Below are 14,996 nucleotides of genomic sequence, written 5' to 3'. Positions count from 1 at the left end.
ACCCCGGCCCCGATTTTCAGTCCTTCCATAACTGTTGTTCTCAGCCCAGCTGCTCCCAACAGGCTGAAGCCCTGATCTGCAGCACCTCTGTTCTCTCTCCAACTTGTTTCCAAGGTCTCAGAGTCTCAGCGCCCCTCTGCTTTGTCTGCCAATGGGAAGAACAGAGCAATCACCTCAGGCTCCCCAGGCCATGGGATCAGGCAGCCCAGCAGGGTCCTTGGCATTTGGGCACATGTTCCAGCATTTAGCTGGGGTCACCACCGGCTGCTATGCCCTGAGGATGGGCAAGGGCCTCTTCCCATCCAGCCCCGCACCAGGTAAGACAGGCCCTGCCCAGCCTCAGCCAGCCACGTGCAGCCAGGATCGGGGCCACAGACTACTTGATCTGGCCACAGAGGCCTTACCAGCAGCCCCCATTCCCCACAACGGACATTTGCATTACAGGCCAGATGTGAGGCAGTCACGGGAGGCCTAGGGGAGGCCTCTCTCCGGCGGGGACTGTGGCCAGACTACCATCACCTGGGGCCCCCCCGATCCTCTCCCCCACCGCAGGCCCCCCACCCTCCACTCTAGGGTGCACACAGCATGGTCAGGACTCAGCCGCTGGGCAGGCAGTCTGAACATGGCACACAGCCTCCACTGCAGCCACTAGCCCTCAAGAACAAAGGCTATTTTTAAAATTCCATTTCCCCCACTCTCTACCCCTTTTAATGGCAGAATGTTTCCCCAACAGTGACAGAAAATAAACTTAGTTCCAAGTTCAACTCTGCGAATTACTGTCTATCAAGGAAAGCCAGGAGGATGAGGCGGTGGGAGCTCGGACCTGGGTTGAAAGCTGGTCCTGCCACCTGAACAAGGTGCTTCGAGCTCTCGGGTCTCAGTTTCCATCTAGAGCAGGAGAATCATGAAGACCTGTTACAGGACTGTGAGAGAATGTCAGGGAACAGGCATTGGATGGGCCCAGCTCGCAGGTGGCAGTAGGCAGCCACCTCCAGCACCAGCCTGGATGTGAGAAGTGAGCCTGTAAGGGGCAGGCGGGTGGTTGGTGACACTGGCCTGGCTGGATAGTACGTGTCCCACAAAGTTAAAAACCATCCCTAAACTGGGTGGCCCCATTCTCCAGAGAATACACAGGACAGAGCACAGGGGCCAGACAGACTGACGTCATTTATTAAGGGAACAAAGAGCAGGTCACACACCCCGGAACCTGGGTTGTGTGGAAAGGTAAAAATATGTCTAGCAATTGAATGGAACATTCCGGAACCCAGTGGTTTCAGAGCTGCCCCACAACTTTACTAATGACTAAAGGAAACAAGGCCTCTTACTACTCCCCTCAGCCACTATGACACCATGGATGTGAACAGATTAGAGAGGCACATCCACCTCAGAAATTCAAAGTGGGGTAACCAAGGCCGGCCTGCATCCTGGGACACAGCCACTTGGGCCGGAACAAAGGCAACCCTGGCACTCTACCCTGGGGACTTCCTGATGGGCTGGGGAAGGCTGAAAGATGCGATCTCGGGGAAGCGTTCCCGCACCAGCCATCCATCCTACAGAACAGCTGTGGCTCTGCGAAGATGACCCACAACCACTGTGATACTGGAAACTACCCCCCACCCCCACCCCGCAACAGGCTACATTTTGAAAGTGCAGCAAGGTTCGGGGGAAAGGCAGGAGACCAAGCCCAGATAAGGCTGGGGTACGTAAAGCTGCAAGAGACCATAGCCATTGACGCTTCCCCCAAAGTGGGCAGAAAAGTGTCCCCCCCAAATTCATATCCAAAATCTCAAAAGGTGACCTTACTTGGAAACAAGGTCTCTGCAGATGTAATCAGTTAAATCCAATGACTGCGTCCTTACAAGAGGAGACAACACATGGAGACACACACAGAAGAGGCTGTGGGGAGGCGGAGGCAGAGTGATGTGGCCACAAGCCCAGGTGTGCCAAGGACAGCTGGCAGCACCAGGAGCCAGGAGCGCCCTGGGACAGATCCTCCATCAGAGCTGCAGGAAGGAGGCAGCCCTGCAGACACCTTGATTTTAGACTCTGGCCTTCTGAACTGTGAGAGAATTCCTGCTGCTGTAAGCGGCCCAGCTGTGGTCCTCTGTGTGGCTGCCCCAGACCCTAATACACCCGCAGGGCCCAGCTTCTTCCCTCAGCCTGGGCCCCCCAAATGTCCCACCACGTGTCCTCGTGCTGGGGCCTACGGGAGCAAACGGAGTCTGAAGATGCCTGAAGACCAGTTTCTGGCTCCGGGACAGAAACAACTCTGGCAGCTTCCCCAATCATCAGGCTCGGGCCCCTGGGGCGTCCTGGAGCCTCTGGGGTCTGTGAAGCGGCTGCTCCCCGCCGTGTGTGCGCTGGTGCTTGCGGAGGTCTGTACCCCGGCGGAAGCCCCTGCCACAGGCCGGGCAGGTGTGGGGCTTCTCACCTGTGTGTGTCCTGCGGTGCGCGCTGAAGTGCGAGCTGTTGTTGAAGCGCTTCCCGCACTCGGTGCAGGCGTAGGGCCGCTCCCCGGTGTGTGTCCTGCGGTGGATGACCAGGCTGGAGCTCTGGCTGAAGCGCTTCCCGCACTGGGCGCAGGCGTAGGGCTTCTCGCCTGTGTGCACCCGCTGGTGCGTGCTGCAGTTGGAGCGGTCGCCGAAGCGCTTCCCGCATACCTGGCACTGGTAGGGTCGCTCCCCAGTGTGCGTGCGCTGGTGCTTGGTCAAGTGGGACGTCTTACTAAAGGCCTTGCCGCACTCGGGGCACGTGTGCGGCTTCCGGACCCCAAGGGGCCGCTCTCTGTCTGGAGGCCGCTGGGGTCTGGTCGGGCCGGGCCCCTGACCCAGACCCGGGAGCGCTTGGCCCCACCATGTTCTCACCGACGCGTCCGCCCTGGCATACTCTCCGTCCTCAAACTGCCTCCCAAGCTCTGAGACAGAGAGAGCACAGTCACTGAGCGATCCAAGGGGAGGGGGAGGGGGAGAGGGAGAAGGGGAGGCAGGGTGGGGTAGCCCTTGACGCAGAGAAGTGCCTTCAAATTCCCCTTCCACACCCTCCACAGGATGCCTCATTCAGAGCCTGATTCTGGGAACTAGAACCATGGCCAGACCCACAAGGCCATGAGGTGGTACTGTGACAGTCCCATTTACACATGAGGACACTGAGGCCCACTGACCTGATGGGGGAAGGACAGGCCCTCCCAGTGCTGGGAACATGCAGCCCCCTCCTGCCTCCACACTGGTTTGTCCAGGAAGCCAAGCATGGGCTCGAGATCACATCCACCTCATCTGTACAACTGAGACAGGATGGAACCACCTCCCTGGCCTTCGCTAAGAGTTTTTACAAAGGAACTGATTCTGGCAGTTCCTCCAACGGTCACACAGAGCGACCACGTGACTGAGCAATTCCACCCCAGGTGTAGGCCCAAGAGAGAGTGCCGCTGGCTGGTGACACTCAGGGCGTCCTGAGGACCCCGTGCCCAGCCTCTCGTGTGGCCCTCAGGACCAGCTTCCCTATGGTGTCTGCGCGCAGTGCCATGTCCCAGCTCAAGGTGATAGGACTCTCTTGCTGCTCGAGCCCCAAACCTTTCTTAAAGCCACCTGTCTCCCCTTGCCTTTCCTTCAGGGCGGGTGAACCTGCCTTTGTAAATGAAGTTTCATGGCCACGCCCATGTCTTTTCATACTGTCTGTGGCTGCTTTTGTGCCAGGAGAGCAGAGCTGAGGCATCACCAGGGAGACCATACAGCCCATAAAACCTGAACTATTTACTATCTGGCCCTTTTCAGAAAAAATCTACCAACCCTTGCTCTAAGCCCTTGAGCTTGAACTCCACAAACACAGTCGCCGGAGATCTAAGCCCAGGAGAGGGGAGAATCTCATCTGGGACATCCATCTCCTCCCAGACCCCCTCACCTGAGCCAGCACTGCCAGAGACTTCCCTCAGCCCCGAGGCCGCAAAAGCTGGGTCCCACAGGCCTTGCCCTGGCCCATCCTGGGCAGTCAGACAGGGCCCAGGAGCGGGGAGTCCTGCTGATGGGGAAAGAGAAGAGAGGATATGAGTGTGGCCGGGACAGAACACAAGACTGCAACAACCTCCTCCTCGTGAGAGCAAAGGGGCATCAGGAGAACCTGTGGGAAAAACTCCATGCCTCAACAGAGGTGGGAGGCACTCTACTTCTGTGCAGACTGCTTCCTCAGAGAGAGAGGAAGTGAGGAAAAACAGGGCCCAAGGCTCTCCCCAGCTCCGGGAGGGAAACCAGATGCCCCGAGGAGTCAGAATTTCATCACAACAGAGATGAAGTAGCCAAGAGTTACAACACACAGCAGGACAGAGCACAGAGCAGTGGGACAGCAACAGTGCACACAGCAAGCCAGTATTCGTGGCAATAGAAAGGTTTCATCTTCATTTGCTCTACAGACACTTAGTTTGGAATAAATGAAGATGTAAGAAAGTATGTGATCATTAATTTTCTGTGCCAACCTGGCCAGGCTACAGTGTTGTTGTTTGGTTAAATCCTGGCCAGGCTACAGTGCTGTTGTTTGGTTAAATACCAGTCTTTTTTTTTTTGGCTGCACTGGGTCTTCGTCGCTGTGAGTGGGCTTTCTCTAGTTGCGGAGAGCGGGGGCTACTCTTCATTGTGGTGTGTGGGCTTCTCACTGCGGTGACTTCTCTTGTTGCAGAGCACAGGCTCTAGAGCACAGGCTCAGGAGTTGTGGCACACAGGCTTAATTGCTCCGCGGCATGTGGGATCTTCCCAGACCAGGGCTCAAACCTGTGTCTCCTGCATTGGCAGGCAGATTCTTAACCACTGCACCACCAGGGAAGCCCTCAATCAATTTTTTACCTTTATTTTTTGACCATGCTGCACGGCTTGTGGGATCTTAGATCCCTGACCAGAACCCACACCCTCAGCAGTGAAAGCATACAGTTCTAACCATGGGACCACCAGGGAATTAATTCCCTAAATACCAGTCTAGATGTTGCTGTGGAGGTTATTTTGCAGATGTAATTAACATCTACAATCAGGTGACTGTAAGGAGAGCAGATTACCCTCCACACTGGGGGGTGGACCCCACCAAATCAGTTGAAGGCCTTAAGAGAAAACTTGAGGTTTCCTGAAGAAGGAATTCTGCCTCGAGAAGGCAGCCTAGAAATCCTGCCTGGTTTCCAGCCACCTGGCTTGCTGTATGGATTTCAGACTTGCTAGCCCCCACAATCGTGAAAGCCAATTCCTTAAAATAAATATCTCTCTACACACACATATCCTAAGGGTTCTTTTCCTCTGGAGAACCCCAACTGATACAAAGCAGGATCTCAACTCCTTTAAAAAACATTTCAGGGAGTGAACACGTGTCAAAAGTGGCAGGATGAGCTGAGAAGGGCCAGTGTGGGGTGGTGAGGAGAGGCCGTAGACAGGCAGGGCCCTGCCAAGAGCAGCTCTGTCCATGGGGTCCAAGGACAGCACAAAGGCTGCACTGACACTGGACAACCGTGTGGGTAAAGGAGCGAAAGAAGGAACTCAGGACAGCTCTGCGCATCTGCCTGGGACGTGGGCAAGCAGCCACATTGCCCCCGCTGCAGATGGGCCACTGATGGGACACTAGCAACCTTGGCAGTGCAGGGCTGCCCAGCACTAGGACTCACCAGGGAATGCCCCCAGCACACTAAAGCAACCCTTGGGCACAAGGCCCACAAGTTCCTATTTTTAATATGTTGCCCGGTGATTCCTCTGGCCACTAAAGTTTGAGACCTGCTGGAGTGGCTCCTGTAGGCGGGGGGAGCCAGGGAAGGTGCTGAGCAGGGAGGTGGCCTGGGCCTCGGGTCCTGGAGGCCAGCAAATGCCACAGCCAGCCTGAGGGAAGCAGCCACCCTCCCTGACACTCACCCACGTCAGAGACACAACCCGGTGTCTGACAAGACAACGGCCAGGGCCTCCCTGCACATACCCTCATCCTCCTGCAGCATGTCGCAGCTGTGGTCCTGCTGAGCCAGGTCCAAGCACCCCCACTCCTCCTGGGACAGGTACACGGCCACGTCCTCCAAGGTCACCGGCACCTGCTGGAACACAGCTCACTCAGAGCCTGGTGGGCTCACCCGTCCCCTCCACTTGTGGGATGAAGGCAGGTCCTGCTTACCTCCCCTACTTCCTCCCCTCCCCAACCTTTCCCTTTCCATATGTTGTTATCCACTCCTTCCTTCCAAGCTTGGCTCAGACACAGCTGGATCCTGCTCTTTGGGAGGACACCGTCACCACCAAGCTCTGCCCCAACTGCTGCAGGGCCAGAGACTGTGTGGACAGATGTACTGTGTGGAACAGCTGGATCTGAGATCTCAGCCACTGGGGCCCACGTTCCTTGAGGACATGAGTTAGCATGCCCTGCCTCAGCTCAAGCCAGCCCCAGGACCCAAATGGGGTGACCTGGGGACTTCAGGATGCCTCTAGGCCAGTGGTTCCCAAATCTAACACCAGACTGACCTGGGAGCACGATTAACACCCAAGAAAACAATATCCAGAAGAGGCAAATCCAGAGAGACAGAAAGACTGGTGACTGCCAGGAGGCTGAGGGAGGGGGAGGGGGGAGTGACTGGTAATGGGTGTGGGGTATTTTGGGGAGGTGATGAAAACGTTCTAAAATTGATTTGATTATGGTGATGACTGCACAACTCTGTAAATATATTAAACACTGTATACTTTAAATGGGAGAATTGTAATGGTAAGTGCATTATATCTTAATAAAGCTGCAATTGAAACAAACAAGCAAAGGAGACTCTGCTTCCAGGCCAGGGCTGGGGGAAAATCTATTTTTACCCAGATGCCAGAAGATTTTAACATACAGCTGGCTTTGAAGTGACTGCCCTAGTGACTGTGGAAGTGAGTGCCCATTGAGACTCCAGGATCCTCCAGGACACACCTAATACTCAGGTGGCAACTGAGAACAGGTAGGACTTCCTAGGAGGTGAAGATCCGCCTTGGAAACCACAGACCTGACCACGCAAGAGAAGTGTCCCTGTAACAAGGGCACGGGACACACGGGGATGCTGCAGATCAGGAATGCCACTCACCTGGGACCAGGCTGAAAGGAAGGATGTGGCCAGTGCCGCCGTCTCCTGACACTGGGAGGCCGCTGGGCCTGGGGAAAGAGCAGAGAGTCACCCACCCGTGCACATGGCAGCGAAGGCTGGACAGGTCCAGCTGCTCCCCATCAACACTCACCCGGCCGGGAGCCTGCCCACCCCACAGGCAAACAGGCCCGACCCCTGCCACACTCCTTTCCTTTCCCTTCCCTTCCCCAGTGCAGGGCGTCTCTTTCCTCAAGAGGGACAGCTACTCACCCGTCTTTGGCCAGAGCTGGGGGCCTCTTTTTGGTCTGTGGCTCAGCTGGGCTGGGGGCTGCTGGCTGGAGTGCTGAGTCCCTTCCTCCAGAGACAGCTCTCCTGGCTGGGCCTCCACCTGGCATTTTAAGAACCACTCCCCTGTCCCGTGGGCCAGTGCGTCATCAGGGACTACCTCCGGATCCTGCATACAGATGGAGATCTGCCCACTAGCTCCCAGAAGGTCGGGAGGAAACCCACAGGGTTCCCCATCCCTCCTTGTCTCGGGCACCCTGGCCACCCTGTTCCCAGGCTCTGTCTTACCCCCGGGCCACCTCGTTGTGTCTGATGGCCTCTGCGACCCTCCAAGCACCTCCCTCCAGCCAGGGAAAAGGCATGTGACCCAGGAAGAGGTCAGGCTGCCAACCTGGGGAAAGGGAAGCCTGCTCCATTCTTGAGACTCTGTGGTCTCTCCCCAACACACTGTGTTGCTGTCACCGTCACACTCTCACCCTTCCTTCCTTAGTGCTCCTGAAAAACCTGGGCCAGAAGGGCCCCAAATCAGGTCTCATTTCGGAAGCCCGAGTTACTGCACTTGCTACATTTTTTTAAATCATCTACAGACCCTCTGGAATTATCTATTTCCTAATTCCAGTGAAGGTGAATCAGATAAACTTAGTCTCAGAGTTTACTGACATCTGTAACAGTACTAGGGACAAGATACATCTCCAGGGAACTGAAACCAGCACCAGGGACCCTGTCTCAGGCTCAAAATTCCACACCTCTGAGAGGAGACAGTCCCTGGAGGTTACAGGGTGCCCAGTGACAGAGCAAAGCCATGACGGGAACCCCAAACGCCAAGGCTGGCAGGGCTGAGAAGGGCTCCTGGGTTCTTGTTGGCCACCACGAAGGCAGGATGTGCTTAATGCACTCAACTCACCTTATGGTCAAGTTTTTTGGGTTTTTGGGATTTTTGGGGGGCGGAGGGAGTTGGGGGGGTCTATCCTGCCGGATGCAAAAGAACAGCACTGTGTGGCCAATGACACTGCCACAGGGAGAAAGGTGACCTGCAGAATTTGCCAAATATCTAATCAGGAGGAATTAATCTGACCCAAGCAGGAGAAATCTGTAAGAGACTTCGCACTCCCCAGATCTGGTTAGAAGGAATTGAGTTGGTCTAGAGTGGCATTCTCTGTAAAATGATGGAAGTGTCCCATATCTGCACTGTCCTTGTCCAGGGAGCAGCCACTGGCCATGTGTGATGACTGAGCCTTTGGAATGTGGTCAGTGTGACTTAAGAACTACATTTTAAATTTTATTTAATTTTAATTAAAACAAACACACATGGCTAGTAGCTACTGTATTGAATGGCGCAGCCCCAGAGAGATTGAGAAACATCTGGGGGCTCTAACCAGGGCACCCACCAGCACCTGGTCTTTCTTCCCAGTGTTCCTCCTTCTTTGGAGATCTCTTCAACTCCCAAGGCCCTGCCTTTGAAGGTCCCCAGCCTCTCTCCCATTAAAACCTGTGTCTGGCCTACGTTGGGATGGTGTCAACAAACCAATCCACATAGCTTAGAAAGGGCTGGTGGGGATATAGTGGTTAATCAAGGGGTGGACACACGTCGACCAACGTTGAGAAACACTCTACAGTTGCCTTCTTCAATTCAGTGTCTGGCCAGCACCAGGTACTCCCAATGACCAAGGCTGGCCACGGCTCCAGAGCCCAAGGAAATCTACAAACACAGACTTCAGCAGCAGGGCCCCATTTTCTCACCTCAGGGCTAAAATGCCCCCCACCTCACCCGCTGCCTTTGTCTCCTGGGCTCCCGCTGCAGCCCTTCCACGAGGACTACGGCCTCCTCACCGCTCTCTGGCTGCTGCTCCCGCACCCGGGCCTGGATCTCCCCTGGAAGCACCGTCAGGAACTGCTCCAGCACCAGCAGCTCCAGGATCTGCTCCTTGGTGCGCAGCTCAGGGCGCAGCCAGCGGCAGCAGAGCTCCCAGAGGCGGCTCAGGGCCTCCCGAGGTCCGGCCACCTCCTGGTAGCAGAAAAGACGGAAGAGCTGGCGGAAGGTCTCAGGGCTAGGGTCTTCAATCTCCAGGGAGGGCTCCTCTTCCCAGCAGCAGTCCTCTTCCACCTTCACGATCAGGATCTCATCCTGCTCCAGGGGTGGCGGGTGCTGGAAGCCGGGAGAGGTCGCCATTGCTCCTGGTGAGCCTTGTTCCTTCTCTGGCCTGGAACTCACACCTGTCTCTCCCTATACCTCTGGCCAGACACTGGGGAAGATGTTTTCAGGGCTCTGTGGAGAGACAATAAAGTCATGTAGGGTGCAGCACTGGGGCTGGATAAGCGTCTGCAACCCATAAGCCCCTGCCCTGACCCCAAGGCCAACTTGCCCTCACTGGCAGAAAGAAACGGTTAAAGTAAATCAAACTGTCTTTCCTACTAACCCTCTAATTCCCAGCAGAAGTACTTAATCTCTGGGCCTCAGTTCCTCATGTGAAAGAAAAAATGGTGACACCACCTACACTCAGGTTGCTGAGAGGACTAAACGGGACGTTTGAAAATAGTTTATTTTAGCACAGTGCCTGGAACGCGCGCGGTCAGAGTTCTACAAACGCTGAGTTTTCAATATTACAGTTGGCTATTTTTGGATGAGGTCCGTTTGGAAATATGATGAGAACCAGAGCCCCCTCTGCCCAGGAGGACGCAGATTCTGTCCCAATCTGACCCCTGATTTCGGGCTTCGGGAGCCTGAAGCCCATCCGCGGGCCCCACCGAATGGATGGTCACCAAGGCCTCTCCAACTCCAGGGTCTTGGGAGGGTCAGGATTCCCCGGCTGGGCTGCTTTCCCGTCTCGTCCGCTCAGCTGGAGGGAGAGCGGTGACCGGGGCCGGGCACAAACTAGGCTCCGGCGGGCGAGGGCCGCGGACAGAAGCTCGAGCTGGGACCCTGCGCCCGCGCCCGCACTTACCGGCAGCGCTGAGACCCGTGGGGGGGCTCGGGGCAGGCCCGGAGCAGCGGGTTGGGACGGGAGCGGGAGAGCGGGCGTGGAAGTCTCGGCGGGCCAGAAGCGAGGATCAAAACCCTTAGCACGCAGACCCAGGACAGTCGGCGACGACCACTGGCTGAGCCGGCGTCGAGCTGGAGGACGAGGCCGCGTGGGCGTCCCACGGGAAGCATTGTGGGTAATGTAGTCCTCGCACCTTTGGCCGGCTGTGGAGAGTGAGAATGGGCCTGGGTGGGCGGGTCCACGGGAGCCATTGTGGGTAACTACTCACATTGTGGGTCCTCTTACCACTGGTTGAACCGACTGTCAGGCATAGAAACGAGATACGTAGCGAGTCCGCGAGATGCACTGTGGGTAACGTAGTCATCCCCTGGCTGAGCCGCGGCCTCGGGTAGATGGGTCCTGGGAGGCGTTGCGGGAGGGTGTTCTTCCAACTTCAGTGCGCATGCGCGAGGCTCCGCAGTTTCTGGGCCATTCTCCCTGCTTCTCTTCCGTCCACCCTGCCAGGCCTGAGGAGCTCCACGGTGGAGGGGACCCTGGAAATTTACTTTTTTACATACATAGTACTGTGTATATGTCAGGCTCTGTTCTAAGCGATTTGCAAGTATTAAATCAGTTCATCTTTGAAACAAAGGGGATACTATTATCCCTATTTTATAGGTGAGGAAACCGAGGTGCAGAGAGGTTCAGTGACCTGCCCAAGGTCACAAACACTCAGTAAGTGCAAAACTGGGGTGAGGTTGGAACCCAGGTGTCTGTCTTGGTCCAGCTCCTTAATTTTAGAGACCGGAAAATGAAGACTCACAAAGTTCTTGCTGGGTACATCTTCGTTATCAATTGCTTCTTTCTTCATTTGTTAATTTGATCAACAAATATGTATTTATTGGGCTCTGCTTTGTGCCAAGCAGGCACGATGAGCAGGAGGTGAACTGGACAGTCAGTCCTTGGTGTCCCTGTGGAGCCTGGGGGAGGGAGGTGTAGGCAGGTAGGGAGGTCTGAGCAGGAAGAGGGTCATGGTGAGAGCTGTGTGCCTAGCAGTGAGAGCTCCATAAACATCATCACTGACTAACAACCAGACAACCCTTGAGTTTTTCAGCTTTGGCATCCTCAGGCCTAGCACCTCAATCAACCCTCCCACCGGCTTCTTTCTTTCCTTCCATTTCTACTCTCCCTTCTCTCTCACGTTCCACTTTTCCCCCTATATCCAATATCCAGTTTTTCTTGTGAGCACACAGGCAGAACAAGAAACAGGGCTGCTCACCACTGATTTCTGGAGAGACACACACACACACCCCGGGTGGAAGGCAGGACCTTTTAAAGGGAAGACGCCAGATTTCAGGACAGCCTTGTGGTGGGGCTTGAGGAAAGCAGGACCACATATGCCTCATTTTCGCCTTATAATCTTGGGCTGCTGTGCGATGCTGTGAAATCTCTCCTTGGAACCTGTGTTTTGGGTCCATTATTAAATTTTAGACAGGCAAGAGGATACATCAGTTAACGGGTCAGGAGAGCCGGGATCTTAGAGGGAACAAAGGTGCAGAGCCATTCAGAGCACTGGCACTCAAGCCAAACACAAGAAGCCTGCCATTCCATCAGCCTCAGGAGGAGGGCGTGGAAAGGGGTAATTTGAAGAAGTCACAGATGGGTGTGTAGTGGGGGAGGAAGAAGACAGATAGACAAAAGTGGAAGAGGGAAAAGGAGGAAAACAGAAGAGACACTCTTGGCTCCGTCTGGAGGGGCGGACAGGTGTGGGGACAGCAGCATTTTCAAAGCTGCCGCACAGCTTCCTGTTTCTATATGCCTCCTGGTTAGCGGTGGGGCCCTGGCCTTGCATCTCTTATCATCTCCTCGGGGCCAGATATACACAAGTTAGCAAGTCCATGAAGTGACCTGACTAACCTAGGCCTGACTAACGTAGTCCTGGCCCTCTCCTCTCTGGGCAGTTTTCAGTGAGTAGAGCCAACAGAGATTTAAAGGTTAAACTTCTACTTCGCCCAGGATTTCTTTCTTAATCCTATCTTGAGGGGGACACGCATTCAGTCCATAACCAGCATACACCAGGATGAATTTGGGCCTACCCTGATGTACACCCAAACCAGTGCTTCAGATCCACCACTTACTAACTGGGTAAGCCTTACCTTTGCCTTGTCTGTAAAATGGGGATTGTCATAGCTCCAACTTCTGAGAGCTGACAGACAGGCTTCGATGACATTATGTTTGTAAAGGACCTATGATGATGTCTAGCACGTAACAGATGCTCCATAAACATCAGCTTATGACCTGTAACCACACTGGGATGAAGTCTGCAGGCCTCAAGATTTGTGGATCTTGGATGCCTGGGCCCGTGGAGTTCCTGTAAGAGGTCCACAACTCATTCAGGCGCCAAGCATTGTTTACAGTATGAATTAAAAGTATTTACAGTTATATATATATATATATATATATATATATAATTACATGCCACTGTTTATTCTTATAAATGTAGCTTGTTTTCATAGCGTTTATGGAGTTTACAAAACAGTTTGAGTTAAAATGGCAGCCTTACACTCACAGAAGTTGGCAAACAACTGAGAGGCACACGTAGATCCTCCTCTGAAGACAGAGGGGAAGATGATCTCCAGGCTGATGGTACATAATCCATAATCACGTACTGGGTGTTGGTTCAGCTCACAGTTACTCTTATACTTAATTATGGCTGGGAGGAGATGGTCTACCATCAAGCACTTTACAAGTGTGGGTCATCGTTGGTAGCAATTTCCCAAAGTCCAAATGACTGAGAACCAACAATTCAGTACAAGTCAAACAGTTCAGCTAATTCGACTAAATTATCTAGAAGAATCATCAGTGAGCTACAGTTTTCAAAACCTGATAGGTAATGGGTGTTTTTCACACTTTTTATAAGGCATTTGCGAGCTAACAATAAAAGCTAATGTTTTTTAAGTACTTCCTAAGTCCACGGTGCTTGTGTTTTTACTGTGCTACTTAAATCCTCACAATGACTATTGTGTAGATATCATTATTATGCACGTTTTAGATGAATAAACTGAGGCTCACAGAGGGGCAGAGCCCTGCCCAAGGCCACACAGTTAGGAAAGTAGAAGAGCCAAGACAGACTTGGGCAAGTACGCCCCAGAGCCTGCTGCTCAGACCACTCCCCTAAAGGCAAACTCGAATGCCAGCCAGGTAATCAGAGCTCTGTCTTGGAGTAAATATCCAAACTGTATCTCAGAAGACTCTGGTCCTGTCCCAAGATTCTCCTTTGAGGTGACCAACTAGGGCCCCTCTGGTTTTCTCGGCACAATAGGCAGATCTGCTTGGCATATAGTAGATGCTCAGTAAATATTTGCTGAACGACTGAATAAATAATGGGGTGTAATTTGTTCTTCAGACACTGAACTCTGCTGCCCAACCTTATCACAAACTTGATTCCGACAATAATATAAATGGGGGTTAATAGTACCTATTTCCCAGAGGATACTTACTACAATTAAATGACACAGCACATTAAAATACTTTGCTCTAGGGTGAAACATAGGCACACTCAGTAAACAGTAGTCGTTTTGTTTTGTTTTTTTATGGAAAATTAGTGTATTTGAATCATCTCAGAGAGTAGAGAAAGTTTCACACTAGGAGATTTCGGCTTTTAGCACCTTTGAAAAGAAACATTCAAAGTTAAGACAAGTGGCAGAACAGGCTCCTGACTACCTTCAGTGATGATTCCTCTGACTTAGGGTGTGCAGGTCACAAGACAGTGTGGTTATTTGTTTTTTTTCTCTACATTTTGAAAGCGTCACAAAAACACACTTAGAGTGAGACAGGTGATCACTGACTAGATGGCTGGTGGTTAGAAGATGGAAGAGAAATGTTGGGACAAAAGGAGAAAGATCACAGGCTGGACGAGGCGGTCAAATAGAAAGCCCGAAGGCGCTGACAATACAGTACATGGTCTTGTTCTCCCATCGCACCGTGCAGCTCCCATCAGTAGAGCTCTCCCAGAAGCAGGAACTTGCTGTGTGCAATCCTGCTCCGTTCTTCTGCATGATTACACAGGTCACAATGTATTTAAATGGTTTCCCCAGCTTGGTGAGTTGGCTTAAGCTTTGCTCCACTACGTTTGTGGTCCACTGATTCACTTTGCTGTGCTGATAGGCGTTGCCACCGATGGCACTTTCTATGAAGTGAGCAACATTTCCTTTTACAATGTTGCTCATTTCATCAACAACAAAAGCAGTCTCCTCGGTAGCCTGGTAGTCTTCCATCTTTCCTTTGGCGCCTTGCCTCTGCCTCCCTCTGTTATTATTCTCATCAACAGGAAGGATGAAGGATAAGAGGGCTTGCTGTGCAATGCTGTGAAATCTCTCCTTGTAGTCTGGTTGTGTTTTGGTTCCATTATTAAATTTTAGACAAGAGGATACATCAATTAACAGGGAGGCAGGAGATAGCCATTGTTTACACCTCGAACCACCCAGCATTTGAAACTTTGTCTTTTCCCTGCAGCCAGCAAGTTAAATGAGAAGTAGATGGGTAGGACTTCCCTGGTGGCACAGTGGTTAAGAATCCACCTGCCAATGCAGGGGACACAGGTTCAATTCCCTGGTCCTGGAAGATCCCATATGCCTCAGAGCAACTAAGCCCTTGTGCCACAACTACTGAGCCCACGTGCTGCAACTACTGAAGCCCGTGCA

At 53.2% G+C, this 14,996-nt stretch overlaps 1 protein-coding gene and 1 pseudogene across 1 annotated transcript; both read right to left on the bottom strand.

The window, feature by feature from the left end:
- Positions 1 to 2,288: 2,288 nt before the first annotated feature.
- Positions 2,289 to 9,503, bottom strand: ZNF500 (zinc finger protein 500). Its single transcript, XM_065893211.1, has 6 exons — positions 9,102 to 9,503; positions 7,319 to 7,502; positions 7,049 to 7,116; positions 5,932 to 6,040; positions 3,898 to 4,014; positions 2,289 to 2,914 (listed from the first exon to the last, which is right to left on the bottom strand). The coding sequence occupies exons 1-6, from the start codon at positions 9,501 to 9,503 to the stop codon at positions 2,289 to 2,291; spliced, it is 1,506 nt and encodes a 501-aa protein (XP_065749283.1).
- Positions 9,504 to 14,289: 4,786 nt separating this feature from the next.
- On the bottom strand, positions 14,290 to 14,570 carry LOC136135596 (dynein light chain Tctex-type 1 pseudogene; annotated as a pseudogene).
- Positions 14,571 to 14,996: the final 426 nt, after the last annotated feature.

Source organism: Phocoena phocoena, chromosome 15 (genome assembly GCF_963924675.1).
Source record: "Phocoena phocoena chromosome 15, mPhoPho1.1, whole genome shotgun sequence".
Taxonomy (NCBI): Eukaryota; Metazoa; Chordata; class Mammalia; order Artiodactyla; family Phocoenidae; genus Phocoena; species Phocoena phocoena.
Note: the sequence above shows the minus strand (reverse complement) of the source record. Positions and strands in the feature narration are given on the sequence as shown.

Coding starts and splice junctions, on each gene's coding strand:
- ZNF500 (XM_065893211.1), bottom strand. CDS start 9,503: ATGGCGACCTCTCCCGGCTTCCAGCACCCGCCACCCCTGGAGCAGGAT. Junction 6,041..7,048: donor TCCTTTCAGCCTGGTCCCAG/GTGAGTGGCATT, acceptor GTGTTCCAGCAG/GTGCCGGTGACCTTGGAGGA. Junction 2,915..3,897: donor CTCTGGCAGTGCTGGCTCAG/GTGAGGGGGTCT, acceptor TCTCTGTCTCAG/AGCTTGGGAGGCAGTTTGAG.